Source organism: Chrysemys picta, chromosome 1 (genome assembly GCF_011386835.1).
Source record: "Chrysemys picta bellii isolate R12L10 chromosome 1, ASM1138683v2, whole genome shotgun sequence".
Lineage (NCBI taxonomy): Eukaryota > Metazoa > Chordata > Testudines > Emydidae > Chrysemys > Chrysemys picta.
In genome coordinates this window covers 306410799-306428442 of record NC_088791.1, presented here as the reverse complement: position 1 = coordinate 306428442, position 17644 = coordinate 306410799, and the positions used below count along the sequence as shown (strand labels likewise).

The following is a 17644-nucleotide window of genomic DNA, read 5'->3' as shown; positions in this document are numbered from 1 at the left end:
GTATAGAGCAGGGATGGCCAAACCCTGGCTCATGATCCACATGTGGCTCTTTTACAGTTAAAGTGAGGCTCGCGGAGCCCACCATGTCCCCTCCCCTCCCCCCCCCCCCCCCCCCCCCCCCCACACACACACACAGACAACCCCATTCTCCACCTACCAGACTGGCAGGGCTTCTGCCATGCAGCAAGGTGGTGGGGCTTGGGACTTCAGCCCCGCAGGGTAGCCCCAAGCCTTGGCTGGCAGCCCTGCAGGGCTGAAGCCCTGAGCACTGGCAGGTGTGCCCAGCTCTTGAAGTTATGAAGATTATCATATGTGGCTCAGACGTTCAGCAAGTATGGCCACCCCTGATATAGAGGGATCTAGTTTGTTCAGGAAGGACAGGGAGGGCTGTTGCATCATACAGCAAGAATGTATACACTTGTCTGAGGTCCAGAAGAAGGTGAGATTGGTAAAATTAAAAGGAATCAAAGATGGGTGTGAAATCATGGTTGAGTCTACTGTAGACCACCGAATCAGTACAAGGAGGGGTGGATAAGGCGTTTCTAGAACAAATAACAGAAATAGCCAAAACATAAGACCTTTTAGTAATGTGGGACTTCAACTACACAGACATTGGTTGGAAAAGTTGTATGGCAAAACGCAAAATTTCTAGTAAGTTCTTGGGATGTATTGGGGACAACTTTTTGTTCCAGAAAATGGAGGAAATAACCAGGACGGCCATTTTAGACTTGATTCTGACTAACAGGGAGGAATTGGTAGCAAATTTGAAGAAGGAAGGCAATTTGGGTGAAAGTGATCATGAAATTATAGATTTCATGAGTCTAAGGAAAGAAAAAAGGAAGAGCTGCAGAATAAAAACAATGGCGGGGGGCGCAAACTGGAATGTAATGTCGCATAGGAAGAAAATCTAAGGGATGAAGGAGTTCACAAGACTTGGCAGTTCCTCAGGTTAAAGTGTTAAAGGCATAACTGCAAACTATCCCAGTGTGAAGTAAAGATAGGAAGAGTAGTAAGAGGCCAATATGGCTACATAAATAGCTCTATAATTACCTGAAAATCAAAAAAGAATCCTACAAAAAGTGGAAACATAGATGAATTGCCAAAGAGGAGTACAAAAGAATAGCACAAGATTGTAGGGACAAAATCAGAAAGGCTAGAGCATGGGACATAAAATGAGCATGGGACATAAAAGGAAGTAAGAACAAGTTTTTTAAATACATTGCGAGCAAGAGAGACTAAGGAAAGTGTAGGTCCTCTACTTGCCAGGGAAGGAGAGCTAATAACTGATGACCTCAAGAAGGCTGACATCAAGAATGGCTGTTTTGTTTCAGTCTTCACTAAAAAGGTTAATACACCTCTACCCCGATATAACGCGACCCAATAGAACACGAATTCGGATATAACGCAGTAAAGCAGTGCTCCGGGGGGGGCGGGGTTGTGCACTCCGGTGGATCACAGCAAGTTCGATATAACGCGGTTTCACTTATAACACGGTAAGATTTTTTGGCTCCCAAGGACAGCGTTATATTGAGGTAGAGGTGTATATAAATAAATATATGGAGATAGAACTAGAAGGGACCTTGAAAGGTCATCAAGTCCAGTCCCCTGCCTTCACTAGCAGGACCAAGCACTGTCCCTGACAGTTTGTTTTGTTTTGTTTTTCCCCAGATCCCTAAATGGCCCCCTCAAGGATTGAACTCACAATCCTGGGTTTAGCAGGCAGCGAACATAATACCTATCTTTAAAAAGGGGAAGAAAGCATACATGGAATTATAGACCAATGAGCCTGACTTTGATACCTGGGAAGATACTGGAATAAATGATTAAACAATCAGTTTATAATCACCTAGAGAATAATAGTGTTATAAGGAATAGCCAGTATGGATTTGTCAGAAACAAATTATGCCAAGCCAACCTTTTTTTGACAGGCTTACTGGCCTGTTGGATAGGAGAGAAACAGTAAACATGGTATATCTTGATTTTTAGTAAGGCTTTTGACACAGTCCCACATGACAGTTTCATAAGCAAACTAGGCAAATGTCGTAAATGAAGGGAAATGAAATTACAGGTGGGTGAGCAACTGGTTGAATGACCATACTCAAAGAGTAGTTATCAATGGTTCACTGTCAAACTGGGAGGGTGTATCTAGAGAGGACCTGCAGGGGTGAGTCCAGGGTCTGATACTATTCAGTATTTTTAAAAATGACTTGGATAATGGAGTGGAGAGCATGCATGTGTGGATGACCCCAAACTGGGATGGATTGCAAGCACTTTGGAGGACAGGATTAGCATTCAAAGGGACTTGGACGAATTGGAGAATTAATATGAAATTCAATAGAGACGTGCAAAGTACTTCACTTAGGAACGAAAAAATCAGATTGCTAAGCGGAAGGTTTAATGCATTTTGGAGGTGGCCACTCGAAATGATATGGGCAATTGGGGGTTAGTGTTATGCATAAAGGGATTGAAGTGGGAAATTAAGGGTCACAGGCCATGTGATATACCTCTACCCCGATATAACGCTGTCCTCGGTAGCCAAAAAAATCTTACCACGTTATAGGTGAAACCGCGTTATATCGAACATGCTTTGATCCGCCGGAGTGCACAGCACACCCCCACCCCACCCCCTGAGCGCTGCTTTACTGCGTTATATCCGAATTCGTGTTATATCAGATCGAGTTATGTCGGGGTAGAGGTGTATATTACAAAATTTCATAATAAGCCATAAAACCAGTGATTAAGTCCATGTTTTTTGGTGTCTAGCAAAGTTCCTAAACATACCTTTTGAAGGTGTTGTGCAGGTTTCCCTTGAGGACAAGTATTGAAAGATCAGATATGGAGTGATTGCTTTGTGAAAAGTGTTCTCCCATGTCTTTTATTTTACCACAAAACCAGTGATGTACCTGAGAACCATGAAACCAACAATATAACTGAGATACATCTATCATTTCATAAGGGTTATTGATGATAAAAAAAAACACCCCTTGGCCTGCAATTTGACTTAAGGTGTTGGGAAGAAAAATATATCAAATTTAAGCTCAACATAAATAGTCCTAAACGTATTAATAGTCTGGCCTCATAAATATCTTGTACTCCTGATATATTATCCTGGAGTAATTTTGGTTGCAAAATCACTCAGCCTAATAGAATTTCTACTCTCTGGTTACAGATAAAAAGTAGGTGGGCACATCTACTATAAGTTTTACAGGAAGCAAATTAAGAACAACTGTTTAAAAGGCTAGCTGGAAGTGCTTTTCCATTGCAGAGTTTGTGTGCTTAAAGACCCATGTGCTGTAAAATTAATTTGTGATTTTTAATTTTAGCCGTGCTGGACGCACCAAACAAGCAGCAAGTAAAGAAAATGAATCTAGTGAAGAGATGGATATATTTCAGGGCAGTTCTCCTATCAGTGATGACATTCCCCAAGAAGAAGTAATGGAGGAAGAGGAAGTTTCCACGATCAGTGTAAGATACATGTTTGAAATGTGTTCTGTAGATCTATCTGGTACCTCTCTGTATGCCTAATGTTGACGAGCAAAAACTCACTTTTCAGACTCTGATAGTGTATATTTTAGCTCTCAAGATATGGAAAATTCTCACCAGCTCTACTTATAAGTATGAGTGTTTTTTGGTGAAAAATAGGAATTCTGCGAAATTGAAATTTTGTATGGGAAAATTGTCGATTTTTGTCAGACGCTTTCAGTTTTCCGTAAGTTTCCAAAAATTTTGTTTCAAGACCGTATTAATCTCAGCATTTGCCTGAGCTGCTGTGATGCCTCATGGGAGTTGTAATTCATGTGCTTCTTACCTCCATTCGCAGGACACACCAGCCAAACTGCATCTCCCGTGATACATCACAGTCATGGAATTCCTATGATGCACCTGGGCCAGAGGGAAGGAGAGATTGTCAGACATCCTGGGAGTCTTGTGATTGTGGGAGATGTGGTTCAGTTGGGGAACCTAGCCCCTGGGAAAATTGGGGACATGATCTGACCAGTAACTCCCATGAAGTATTGCAGTGGCTCAGGCATATGCAGATTAATGCCCTGAAATGAAACATTTTGACATTTCTGAATAAAAATTTTCAGAATGTTTTTTTATTCCACTATAAATTTCAACATTTTGACTTTACATCCAGATTTGGGATGAAGACAAATGTTGAAATTCAGAATTTCCCATACAATGGAAATCTTGTTTTTCAATTAGCTATATGTATGAACTCCTTCAATATAAACCTGTACATCATAAATATTCAAATATGTACCTATATTGGTGATGTATGTTTTTTTAAGTGGGTGTGCTTGTTTGCCTTGTGTGTAAGAGGATGTTTTAAGGTGGTCTTTTCATGATCAATGTCACTAGCTGAATGTCTGAAATATAAGAGTAATAAAATATTTGTGGAATTTAGCGATAGTCCTTTTAACTTCGATTTTTTTTAATGGTAACGCTAAAGCATGTATATTTGCATAAGGATTATATTATTTAGGCAACATTATCTCTAAGTTAACAATTTTTAAATCGTATTTCCTAGTTTTCTGCCAGGAAAAAAAATGAGCCTTAATAGTTAAGATTAGGTATACTGGGGACATCAAGTTCTTCTTCGAGATGTGTTGCTCCTGTCTATTCCACAGTAGGTGTGCGTGCTCGCCACGTGCACCGGTAATGGAAGTTTTTCCCTTAGCAGCATCTGTAGTGGGGGAGCACCGCTGCGACCCCTGGAGTGGCGCCAACATATCGCGCCATAAAGGGGGCTGCGTGCTCCCCCCACCCTCAGTTCCTTCTTGCTGTCAGTGAAGGTAGTCGGAACTTGTGCTCCAGTTTTGCTGCAGCAATTCTAGCCTTAGTAGTATCCAGCTTTCCCTGAGGTTACTTGTGGAACTTTTCTCTGTTAGTGCTGCGCTCAGGGCATGCCCCGTGGCCCAGGCTTCAAGTCGTGCGACTCTTGTCGCAATCCTATGCCCAGAAGCGATCCACATACTTTGTCTTCGCTGTCTGGGCGAGACTCACATTAGTGAGAAGTGTAAAATTTGCCGCTCCTTCAAGCCCCGAACAAAGGAGCGTGAGATCCGACTCCGAGCTCTCCTAATGGAGTCAGCGTTGACCCCGGCACCGACGCGCCGAGTCAACCCCATGCTGGGCACCTCGTCCTCAGCATGCAGCGAAGCGCCCCAGGCGCGCCGTCGTGATTCCGCGCCCTGTACCGCGTCGTCGGTGCGCAGCGAGGCCTCGTCGACGAGCTGGCACCATTCCCCTTCTAAGAAGCAAGGGAAGACTCAGTGGCGCCGGGAGAAAGATCGGGGGGAGGCTAGACCCGCTTTGGGCAGCCCACGATCCCCATCGGGACTGAGACCTCCGACTCGGGTAGAGCGGAGTAGTCCGGTGCCGTCCATGCGCGCCTCGCCAGAGGTGAGAATGCCTTCAACGCCGGAGGCAGCTCAGGCCGCGTGCGACATCATGATGCTTCCGGTACTGGGGGCGCCGCGCCAGTCGGGCCCCCGATCCCATGGAAAGCCTTCGCTCAGTGCCCATCGACCCTCTCTGGACATCTCTGAGGATACCGTCCCGAGTTGAAGGGCTGAGCCGTGGATGTTCTATTGTTTTTTCATATTTTCATAACAAACCATCTAGCTACTTTAAGGAGCTCAGTAAATTGAACAGAAGTTCTTCTTCGAGTGTTTGCTCATGTTGATTTCATTGTAGGTGTGCGCGTGCCCATGTGCGCAGTCATTGGAGATTTTTACCTTAGTGGTATCTGTAGGGCCGGCTGTGTCACCCCCTTGAGTGCAGCGCTTATGTACTGGTATATCAAGCGCTGCCGGCCCTATGCACTCTCAGTTCTTTCTTACTGCCTGTGGTGGTCAGTTGGAGTGCCTTTCCTTGCTTGTCAAGGACTTGCAGTTTTCCTTATCTTGGACTTCGTGCCTTTAGGCTTCTACATCATTATCTTTACTGTTAAGTACCTGTTAAGTGTTGTAGTTAGAATTGGGTCCCAGTGGGGACTTCGCCCCCAGTGGGACATGTCCCAGTCTCTGGGCTTTAAACCCTAGATTCCTGTAACACACCTATGCCTGTTAGCAACCCCCATGGCAGCTGCCTCAAGTGCCTGGGGGAAGCACACGTTAGAGAGGTGCAAGATTTGTAAGAACTTTTCGCCTTGCACCCAGAAGGAGAGGGATATCAGGCTCCGGGCTCTCCTTATGGAATCCGCCCGGCATAAGTCAACCAGCACCTCGACATCAGCGCAAAGTGCACCCCTGGCACCATTCTTAGTTGCTGGTACCTAAGAAAAGGGCTAAAAAACACAGCTTCCCGGCGCAGACGAAGAAGGTGGCAGTGAGCAAAGAGCCTGCCCCGAATCGCTTATCCACACTGGAGCCCCACAGTCGACCATCTGCTGCTGAGGCTGTTAACCCGGGGAAAGGTCCTCCTCTGACTTCAGCGAGTGGTACGGGACCGACTCTCTTGCTGGCACCGACACCTTCATGAACTCAGGCGCTGAAGGAGCTCAAACCTCCACCCATGCTGACAGCACAACCAGTGCTGCAGGCCTCAACTAAGGCTCCTCAAGCCAGTCGATAAGGTTCCCCAAGGAGCGGTGGAGCACTGCCGATCCCTTGAGACAATGGCGCGCTGTCCACTTCCACACTGATGGACACCAGTACCATCATCTAGATCATCGCAAACTTCTCTTCGGTCTCCAGTGTCGTGGTCGCCCCTGTTGCGATGTGATTCACCAAGGGAAAGCCACCCGTCCTCCTATTATCAAAGTCGGTCGCAGTCCCAGAGGTCCTCATCCTGATGCTGTTCCCGGTCACCAACGCCATGGGAATGATCTCCCTCCCGCTTCCAATCTCCCCGGCACTGCACCCACTCACCGTGCTGTTGGTACCGGTCCCCAGGACACCGATCTCCAGTGTCAGTGGTCTTAAGGCAAACTCAGGCCTTGACAGCCCTTCTGTGGTCTCCAGAGGGTGGTTCCTCCAGAACCGAGGGGCGTTTCAGCCCATCACCCCAACCTCAGTGGCGAGGTAGCTGAGCCAGTGGCGACATCAGGACAGTGATAACCAGGACAGTGGCCTGCTCAGTGGCCATGTTGGAGTACCTGGGGGGGTCCAGTTATGGCGTTGCCCCCCTCAGCTAACTCGTCGGTCAGGGCCGTGTAGCCCTGTGATCATCGGCAGCAGGCCCTGTGCCAGAGAGACACCCGGTGTCCGAGGTTCAGGAGGCTGCACCTACACCTAACTCATCCTCCCCAGCGGAGGAGGAGGAACAAGCCCTCCATTCACGGGTTCAGTACTCCTAGTCATCCCCTGACGAAGCAGTCACGGGGCCCTCCAGTGCCAGCCCTCCTGACGACTTCAAGGACCACCAGACCTTGCTCCAGCAGGTGGCTGACAACCTGGGCCTGCAAGTGGAGGAGATGGCTGAGGAAGAGGACACTCTTCAGCGTGCTGTCAGCCTTCACCCCATCCGTATTGCACTACCCGTGCACGAGGGGGTCTTGAGAATTGCCAAAGGCATCAGGCAGACACCCTCCCTATCCCTCCCACCTCAAGGCAGAGGGAGAAGTAGTACTTCATGCTGGCCAATAGCTTTGAATACCTATATACCCACTCTCCTCCTGGCTTACTGGTGGTCTCTGCAGCCAATGAAAAAGAGAAGTGGGGCACACCAACTCCACCCCACGAAATAAGGAGGTCAAAAGCTTTGACTTGTTCAGAAGAAAAATTTATTCCACTGCAAGTCTACAATTTCGGGTGGTGAATCACCAGGCCCTCCTGCGCCGCTATATTGTGAAATTTGTGGGGCTTTCTCCATAAACTCAAGGACTCCCTCCCACAGGACTGAGCCCAGGAGTTTGTTACTCTGGTGCAGGAGAGTACCTCGGCGGCCTGCCTCTTCAGATGGCATGGGACGCGGCGGGCTCGGCATCCGTGCCGGTTATGAGGCGCAGCTCCTGGCTTTAGGTCTCTGGTCTCTCCCAGGAGATGCAGACCTCTATCCAAGACCTGCCCTTTGATGGGAACGGTCTGTTTTCGAAGCAGACTGATGCGAGGCTGCACGGGGTGAAAGACACCAAGGCTCCCCTCCGTTCATTGGTATCCACACACTTCAGTTGGCGCATAAGCCATTCCGGCCACCCCCGCCATTGAGGTCCTGGCAGTCTCGCCCCGGATCTGAGAGGAGGCACAGGGGCACTGCTTTTAGTTGTTGTCGCCCTTCTACTTCCCTCTCGCCTGCGCAAGCCGGCCAGACCAAGCATTCTGCAGGGCAGAAACACTTGTTTTGATGGCACAATCGAGAGCGATGCCCCAGCCAATTCCCTGGGTCTGCTACCTTCCTCAACCACCTGTTCCCCTAACGCTTGGCCCGGTTGTGGGTTATGTCAGACCTCTGGGACCTGGACATAATATCGCGGGGCTATACCCTGCAATTTTTGGCCGACCCACTCCACTCCAAAGACATGAGCAACACATCTTGAACAACAGTTACGAAAAGATGGGTAACTGTTTTTTCCCCTCTTTGACAAAGTTCCCATTTGTCAAAGAGCTGCTAAGCAATCCCTGAGTACCTGCCTGCTGAGTTTAGAAAGTCTGCAAGAGTCCTTACAGGCCTTAGAAGTTGATGTGGAAAATAGTATTTCTTGCTGGTTAGTAATATTTTCTCAGTTTGCTTCTACAGCATACATTGAAACCGCTAGGACAGATAATTCCAATAATTTATTTAAGTTCTGAGATATTACCAGTATCTGTAATTGTGCCAAGTTTAAGGCTTGTTACTTTTATGAATCTTAGGCTTGGCAGATCCAAGGAACATATGTGATACCAAGTTTAAATTTTAAATAGGTATTTTTAGTTCCTTCAAACTTTAGAAGATTTACTTTTAATTTTCAGAAAATTCAGTCTTTATCTAATTCTTAAGATAGGCAGGAAAGAGTTTTTTGTTTTAAATTCGGGAATGATAGACTAGCATTTTTGCATCTAAGCACAGGATTTAATCCCTCACGTAACTGCAAATCTGTGTAAACTGAGGAGCTGCAAACAATGCCTCCATACTATAGGCCAGATGAAATTGCAGAAAAGCACAATTTATAAGAATGAAACCCAAAATGCAAAGTCTTGCCCAAAAAACTATTTAACTAGTAGTTTACTATTTGGGCCAATTCCAAGAACTGCCTATCTGCGGTTTTTGGTAACTGGTATCTCCCCAAAAGGGGTGGGTTTTTTTGTTTTTTGTTTGTTTTTTTGGTAATACTAGAAGGAGACCGGCCTAGGGAGCTCCTATAAATATATTATTTCATATCTTATGAAGAACTATGTAAATTCATTGTCAATCTCAACATTTTTCCCATAATGGAATACATTTACACATGAACTTTTTCAAAATAATGTATGTGCAGCTTTTCTTTAAAATAAATCAATTAATTAAATTAAAAAAAATAGTTTATAAAATATCAGAGGGGTAGCCAGTCTGGATCTGTAAAAAGCAACAGAGAGTCCTGTGGCACCTTATAGACTAACAGACGTATTGGAGCATAACCTTTCGTGGGTGAATACCCACTTATGCTCCAATACGTCTGTTAGTCTATAAGGTGCCACAGGACACTGTTGTAATTTATAAAATGAATCTCTTGACTCTCTCTTCAAATAACAGGTACGTCGCAGAACTTCCAAAAGAGAGAGGCGATGAGGAAGCATGTAATTATCCACGTTCCAAGGTGAAAGCTTTGAAGAATGTTCATAATTTGAAGCTTGAGGCTGAATGAAGCTTTTAGTGCACAAAATGGGGTTGCTGAAGACAAAAACTTACTTTACATTTACTACCCCTACGTTTGCAGTCCCTAGGTCACAAGCTTTAGCCACACACGTTGATATCATTAACTGTGGATTTTTGTGAAGTGTAATGTGCGCTGCCTTTGTAGACATATGAACTAAAGAAGAAACGTGTAAATAGCCCTTTTTTAATGTTTCTGACTTCTGAAGTGCTTGTATAGCTTTTATCAGTGGCTTTAAACTGACAGTGCCCAACTGTTTATTAGATCTGTTGATTTAAAAAAGAAAAAAGTTTTTGTTAGAATGGATCTCAAGCAATATCTGTCAGTGTTCATATTTGTACTCTCCTTGACATTTAACTGTGAAAAAAAAATCAGTTGAATAAATAGTGCCATTTTCTTTTGCCACTATTTGTTTGGGGGCGGGGGGGGGGGGGGAGAAAAGGAATGATCTTTGTTTCCTTTGTATATCTAATCTAGAGTTTACTTCTAAGCACCCACTTGTCATCAAAGTGCTAAATTACTTCCTTTTACCAGTGAACGATGTCCGATAGAATACTACAACATATTCAAATTGTGAAATAAGTTGTCTGATTCACTTTACACCTCAGTATTGATGCCAGGCTTTTCTGGACTTCTAGTGGCATTGAAAATTCAGAAAGGATTTAAAATATTTTAATTTTAAAAATGTGTTATTAAATAATGTACTGAATACCCTATCCATTTTATCTTCCCCTATCAGTTTTTATTAATCTACTGTATCAATAAAATTCTGTAACTGAATGAGTTTTTAATAGTCTAGTATGTTAATGTGTATAGATATTTCCTCCTGAACATTATGTTCACACAGAGCAAATTATTACTACATTATAATATGAAATCTGATATATAAACATTAGTGAAAATACAGTTCTCTTATTACAATGTAAAGTTAATCACAAAGAAAAAAAATTTTATTGATGCAGTGTGTCTTTATAAAGCTGTTCTTGAGAGCCAAGTGTTTTGTATTTTATAGTGAGTTGCATGTTTATGAAAAATGTGCTGAAAATGGGATGTAATTTTTTTCGGAAACTCGTATCTAGCAGTAGTATATGGTAGGTTGCTTCATGAGAGCACCTTCTACCAAGAGTTTATTGTACTTATTTTTTGTGAGCCAAATTTTTTTTGGTATGAAGAGCTAAATTGTCATTGAATGACCAGCTGTAGGTCTTTGCAGTCAGGTATTCAAGATTTGAATGAAGCTCGCTTTTATTTAGTGCTACTTTAGGGTTGTTGAATTTTTGTTTGTTGGGTGTAATCTACAAAGAACAGAGATGAAATATGTAAGGCAGTATCCTGTGTGCAGTTTTACAAACTGTTTTTGAACCAAAATGTATAGGTTATTATTTTATGCTTAGCCAAGCACGTTTTTATAATTTCAGGTGCACTTCTCCCTCTGGTTCCTTGCAGTTGACGTGAAAAAGATCAGTTTCTAACTTATTAAATCTTTATCTCATTGAATAATGAAGCATTTTCATATAACCCATCAAAGCATATGTTCTTAAGTTATATTTGCAAGATAGCACATAGAGCATAGTGATGTGAGAGCGGATGATAGTGTTGAAACATGGTTTTACCGATTTCAAGACTACATCATAAGAAATTTAACTGTTTTCTTTTGACTTTTTCAATTTAAAATTTCTGTTTATTGAAATCTTTATTTTCAAAAAGTAGATTATTCTGCCTCTACTTAAGTTTTCCCCAGTATTCAGCTATTCTACAGTTATACCCATGAATACGGGGGAACTGCTGCCCGTAAGGGCAGTTAAAGTTGGTTTAATGACTGACTTTGAAATTTTCATTAGCACAACTAACCTGAATAGCTTATTTACACTTCAGCAGTGCAAATGCAATTTTTTTATCCTATAAAATAAAATTTGAAAGTTAACTTTATATTTTCTTCATTGACAGAATTGCACTGAAAACATTTATGGAAGATATGTCTTTAAGTCCATTTTATACAAAATATGAAAAATTGGTGTTGAAACTGCTGCGGGCTGTTGTTTATATGTCCATAAGCATGATTAGATCAAATTTCATAGAATATAGATGTACAACAACTGATCATAAAATATGATTAATGTAAATTTAAACTATAGTTTTGCAATTTAAATGTTTATTTTTTGGGTTATGGTGTGTAATTCATTATTACAATGGAAAACAGGTGCAGCAGATATGACATTCTGATATTCAAACCTCTTCTAGGTTCATCCTCATCTCCACATATAAGTAAAATGAATATTTTATGTACTAATATTGAGATCTGCATACAGTAGCTACAGTAGAGTAAAATAATTATGTATAAAAATATAAATTGCTAACATTTAGTTAGCATGTTCTTCTGCAATGATAATGTTCAGTTTATAAAAATGTACTGTATTACATTAAAAAATCAAATTGAACTCACTGTAACAAGTTCCAGTATGAAGTTCTTACAAAATTACAGTGAGTATCTTGCTGTATCTTGCAGCAAATTAAGCTAATCTTCATTATATTTCATATTCCTGCTGCAGTCCAACAGGAAACTTTCCATGCTCTTCACTTTATATGTAAAATACATACAGTGACTGTAACTCCTCTCTAGCTGTTAAAGGTTAATTTACTTCTGACTCCATAACCTTGGTTTTTGACACTTCTTCCTTGTTTCCACCACCACCTCTGAGAATGTGAATATTAAGGGCTCTTTTTAATGCTACTCATAAATAGGGAAATATATGCAACTGCTTGCTTGAGAGTTGTATCTGAATAATCTACCCACAAAATTAGATAATCTTTACCTATACATTAATCATAAAATCGTAGAAGGCTGGGGGAGGGACCTTCAGAGGTCATCTAGTCTATCCCTCTGGATGAGGTAGGACCAAGTATGCCTAGACCATACCTGACCGGTTCTTGTCTAGCCTGATCTTAAACATTTCCAGTAATGGGTATTCCACAACCTCATTGGTCACTTATTCCATTACTTAACTATCCTTATCGTTAGAAAGTGTTTCATAATATCTAACCTAAATCTCTCTTGCAGCAGATTAAGCCCATTACTTCTTGTCCTACCTTCACTGGAATGGAGTTAACATCCTCTTTATAACAGCCGTTAACATATTTGAAAATTGGTATCAGGTGTCCCCTCAGTCTTTTATTCTCAAGACTACACATACCCAATTTAACCTTTCCTCATAGGTCAGGTTTTCATATTTGTTGTTCACCTCTGAACTCTCTCCAATTTATCCACATCCTTAGTGTGGCGCCCAAAACTGGACACACTACTCCAACTGAGGCATCACTAGGCCCAAGTAGAATGGAACAATTACCTCCCATGTCTTAGGTCATGTCTACACCACAGCAACACGCCTCCGAGGCTGCACCGTAGATGATTCCTACATCATGGAAGGATTTTATTCTTTCCGTGTCTGTAATCATCCTCTCCAAGAGGTTGTAGCCAGGTTGACGGAAGAATTCTTCTGTCAATCTGGCTGTCTCTACAGTGGTGGTACGGTCAATCTAACTAACTATGTCACATAAGGCATGACATTTTTACTTCCTTGAGCGATATTGCTAGCTTGCTGTAATTTTTAGTTGTAGACCAGGCCTGTCATATGACACTCCTTTTAATATGCTCCAGAATAATATTAGCCTTTTTCATAGTTCTATCATATTGTTGGCTCATGTTCAATTTGTGATCCACTATAATCCTGAGATCCTTTTCTGCAGTACTTCAGCCTAGTCAGTTATTCCCCATTTTGTAGTTGTGCATTTGATTTTTCCTTCCTAAATGTAGGACTTTGAACTCATTTTTATTGAATTTCATTCTGTTGATTTCAGACCAGTTCTCCAATTTATCAAGGTCTGAATCCTGTCCTCCAAAGTGCTTGCAACCCTTCCCAGTTTAGGGTTATACTTGCATTTCATAAGCATACTCTTCACTCCATTATACAAATCATTAAAGAAAATACTAAATAGTACCAGACCCAGATTAGAACCTTGCAGGACCCCACTAGATATATCCTCCCTGTCTGACAGCAAACCATTTTAACTACTTGTTGAGTACAGTCGTTCAACCAGTTTTGTGGCCCTTTAGAGTAATTTCATCTAGATCACATTTCCCTAGTTTGCTCATGAGAATGTCATGTGGGTCTGTGTCAAAAACCTTACTAAAATCATAAGAATGGCCATACTGGGTCAGACCAGAGGTCCATCTACCCCAGTACCATGTCTTCTGACAGTGGCCACTGCCAGGTGCCCCAGAGGAAATGAACAGAACAGGTGGTCATCAAGTGATCCATTCCCTGTTGCCCATTCCCAGCTTCTGGCAAACAGAAGCTAGGGACATCCTCCTGGCTAATAGCCATTGATGGACCTATCCTGCATGAATTTATGTAGTTCTTTTTTGAAGAATAGCAAGATATTTCATGTCTACAGCTTCCCCCCAGTCCACGAGGCCAGTAACCCTACCAAAGAAGGAACTTAACTTGGTTTGACATGATTTGTTCTTGAAAAATCCATGTTGGCTATTACTTATCACCCTGACCCGGTGCGCTGTGCTGCGCTGTGGCGTGGCTGGCTCCAGCCAGGCGGCGCTATAGCCGTGCTCCAGGCAGCGCGGTAAGGGGGCAGGGAGCGGGGGGATTTGGATAGAGGGCAGGGAAGTTTGGGGAGGTGGGCAGGGGTGTGGATGGGGTCGGGGTGGTCAGAGGGCGGGGGACGGGGGGATTGAATTGGGGGTAGGGGTCCGGGGGGGCAGTCAAGAATGAGAGGAGGGGTTGGACGGGGCGGTGGGGGGCAGTCAGGGGCAGGGGTTCCGGAGGCAGTCAGGAGACAGGGAGAAGGGGTGGTTGGATGGGGCAGGGGTCCCCTGGGGGCAGTCAGGAAGGATGGGGGGGTTGGATGGGATGGTGGGGAGCAGTTAGGGGACAGGGAGAAGGGGTGGTTGGATGGGGCAGGGGTCCTGGGTGGGGCCATCAGGAATGAGAGGAGGGGTTGGATGAGGTGGTGGGGGGCAGTCAGGGGACAGGGAGCGGGGGTGGATGGGGCAGGGGTCCTGGGGGGGCCGTCAGGGAACAGGGGGTTGGATGGGGCAGGAGCCCCGGCGGGGAGGGCGCGATAGGGGGTGGGGGCTGGGCCACAACACCCCTCCCCCCCCCCCCAACCAGTCCTCTATACAATTTCCAAAACCCGATGTGGTCCTCAGGCCAAAAAGTTTGTCCGTCCCTGCTCTAGGTGTTAGATTGTTCCAGTATTTTCCCAGATATTGATGTTCTCCATCATAATTGCTAGTGGTTCCAAAATTGCTTCAGCAAGTTCCTTAAGTACCCTGACACACGTAATTGTGAGCCTCTGCATAAAGATGGCCTTTGAAAATCTGGCCTGCTTTTTTCTAAGCTCTCTACATACTAATTCATATTTGAATCTCACATTTTACCTTTCATAACAAAATATTGAACCATTTTTCAAGCATATGACTCCTACTGTTTTGAAGTTTTTCTATTAGTACAAACATTTAAATAATAATTTACAAAAGGAGGAATCACCAATGCTGAAGAAATTTCCATTAAATACTAATATGTCCTGTTTGTGACTAAAATGCAACAAACTTAGAGGTGAAGTATTAACACTTGTGTAATAGCTTTCATTGTGGGGATCTTGTGAGGATCTCAAAACCATTCACAAAGGGGTTGAATTATTATTGCTATTAAGACTTAGGATTTTAATTGCTTTATGGGATAGCTTATCACAATCTGTCTCCATGAATGCACACTGTAAATTTTAGGGGTCTGATCCTGCAAACTCATATGCATAAATTTTTGCAGGATTGGGATTTAACATATGTACTTGCTCTTTTCAGCAACCAACTCCATTAAAATACTTTGACTATTATAACACTCGCACACAAGACTGTCTTTAAGAAGTGTGTATACCTAATTGTGCACAATTGCGAGCATGTGCGTGCATCCAGCCTTTGAAAATCTGGCCATTTGTTTTCAAAGCTTTAGGCAGATTAATTCAACTTCACATCAGTGAGCTGGTAGGTATTGTAAGTATTTTATCCATTTTTCAACTAGGGAAACTGAGGTAGGTGTTGAGACACTTGTTCGAGGCAACACAGTGAGTCATGAGTAGAATGAGCACCTGACTACTATCCTGTAGATCTCTCTCATTATCCCTGTTTTACAGATATGAAGCACAGAGAGGTTCAAATAACTTAAACACGGCCACACATTGAGTCAGAAGCAGAATGAAGAATAGAACTCAACTCTTCACCCTTGTAGTAGGCAGGCTGGCACTCTCTTGTCTCATTACCCTTAATGGACATCACATGCACAAAGACTCTGTCTACACTAGGAAAATTCTACCTTTAATTTAGATGCAACTCCCCTCTTGATAGCAAAGATGGATGCTATAATGTAAGCAGAGCATGTGTTTATACTGCTGTCTCCAAAGGATTACACAACATGCTGTTAAAACAAATGCTCTTTTATCTACAGTAGAGCATCCATTCTTATTATGACCAGTGAAGAATGCAAATCTGAATGTTAACAATTGTAGGTTCAAGCATAACAAAAACAGTAGAACCCAAACAATTTATTCTTAAACTTTGATTCAAATCCTTCCATCTAAAAGTTCTGACTTCCGTCTAATTAGTTCACTAAGTGCCATTAACAAATTTGTGAGCAGGAGAGGATAAATGAATGTGCATTAGTTATTATATATTAAATATCCCATATAAGTAGCAACTAAAACAAAGCATCTGATGTTGCATTGTAAATCAATGCCTCATTACAAGTATTCAGTCTTGTTTTTAATACACATTCGTTTAAATAATTAGCATGTATATTCTTTGGCAACTGCTATATATTCTCCTTTGTTTCCATATGCTTTAGATTTTTTTCTGAAATAAAAATAGATTTTCCACAAATCCATACTCTGACATTTCAGAAATCATGCAGTACAACTTTGGAATTGATTTTAACATGCATAAAGTACAGTATCTCACAGGTATTTTATTGGGTTACTTTTATTTTCTGATATTTTGTATTAAACTTTAAATGTAGGTAGACACTTAAAGAACCATATTTTGAATACCTAAGCAGTGTTATTGAATGCATTTCTTGTATTTCCCTGCTTATTCATACTCATTGTCACTGCAGAAAATGTTTTTTAATTTGTTCTGCATTTCATAAGCTAGTGTCTTTGGTTCTGCGCAAAACTGCAGAACATAAAATGCTGGGTACTATAAAGAGAATATGTTAGTATTCCCCCTCACTTTATCCTGTGTGTATAGTAGTAGAAGTACACTTTGTTTAACTTAGTAATGAGAATAGGATTGGACTACAAAGCATGTGGGAATCTAATATAAAAGGAAGTTTCTAGATTAGCAGCTATTTCTATTAGTATTTATCAAGTGTCCGACAGTGTGCTACAGACCTAGAATAAGATAGGTCTCTGCCTTACATTACTTATATTTTAAGCTTCCATGTCTCTACAGTCCCTATAGCATATTTGTATTCAGAAAAAATAAGACATGTAAACTAAAGCTATTTGAAAGAACAGAAATGTTTTTAAATCTATATTTAATAAAACCATAACATGCTAATTCTAAATAAATTAGTTTCTTCTTTTTAAAGCAATTTTATAGGTGCTATAACATACCTTCTGGGATTAAGTATACTGAGATACCTGCATTTCTCTATGGGGTAGCCTTTGGCCTTCTGCCTACTAGGCCGGATACTGCTCCACTTTTTCCTAAAGAAGCAGCTGACCCTCTGTGTAATGGTTGAAAAGAACTGAGCATTGGAGGTAGGAGAGAATCTTGTCATGCTTCTACTTATTAGAGTTTCC

General features: G+C 42.4%; 1 protein-coding gene across 9 annotated transcripts in view; it reads left to right on the top strand.

Moving 5' to 3' along the window:
• Positions 1 to 12223, top strand: part of PDS5B (PDS5 cohesin associated factor B) — a 276903-nt gene extending 264680 nt beyond the window's left edge. For 7 of the 9 annotated variants that reach the window (XM_065594581.1, XM_008167674.4, XM_008167679.4 and 4 more), the window contains 2 exons: positions 3324 to 3465; positions 9655 to 12223. In XM_065594581.1, the coding sequence (XP_065450653.1) occupies positions 3324 to 3465; positions 9655 to 9690 (178 nt within the window). In that variant the 3' untranslated portion in view covers positions 9691 to 12223. Of the gene's footprint in view, positions 1 to 3323; positions 3466 to 3820; positions 4408 to 9654 lie in introns of those variants that run through there. The other 2 variants (XM_065594589.1, XM_042842811.2) reach the window with 1 other exon arrangement.
• The last annotated feature ends 5421 nt before the right edge of the window (positions 12224 to 17644 follow it).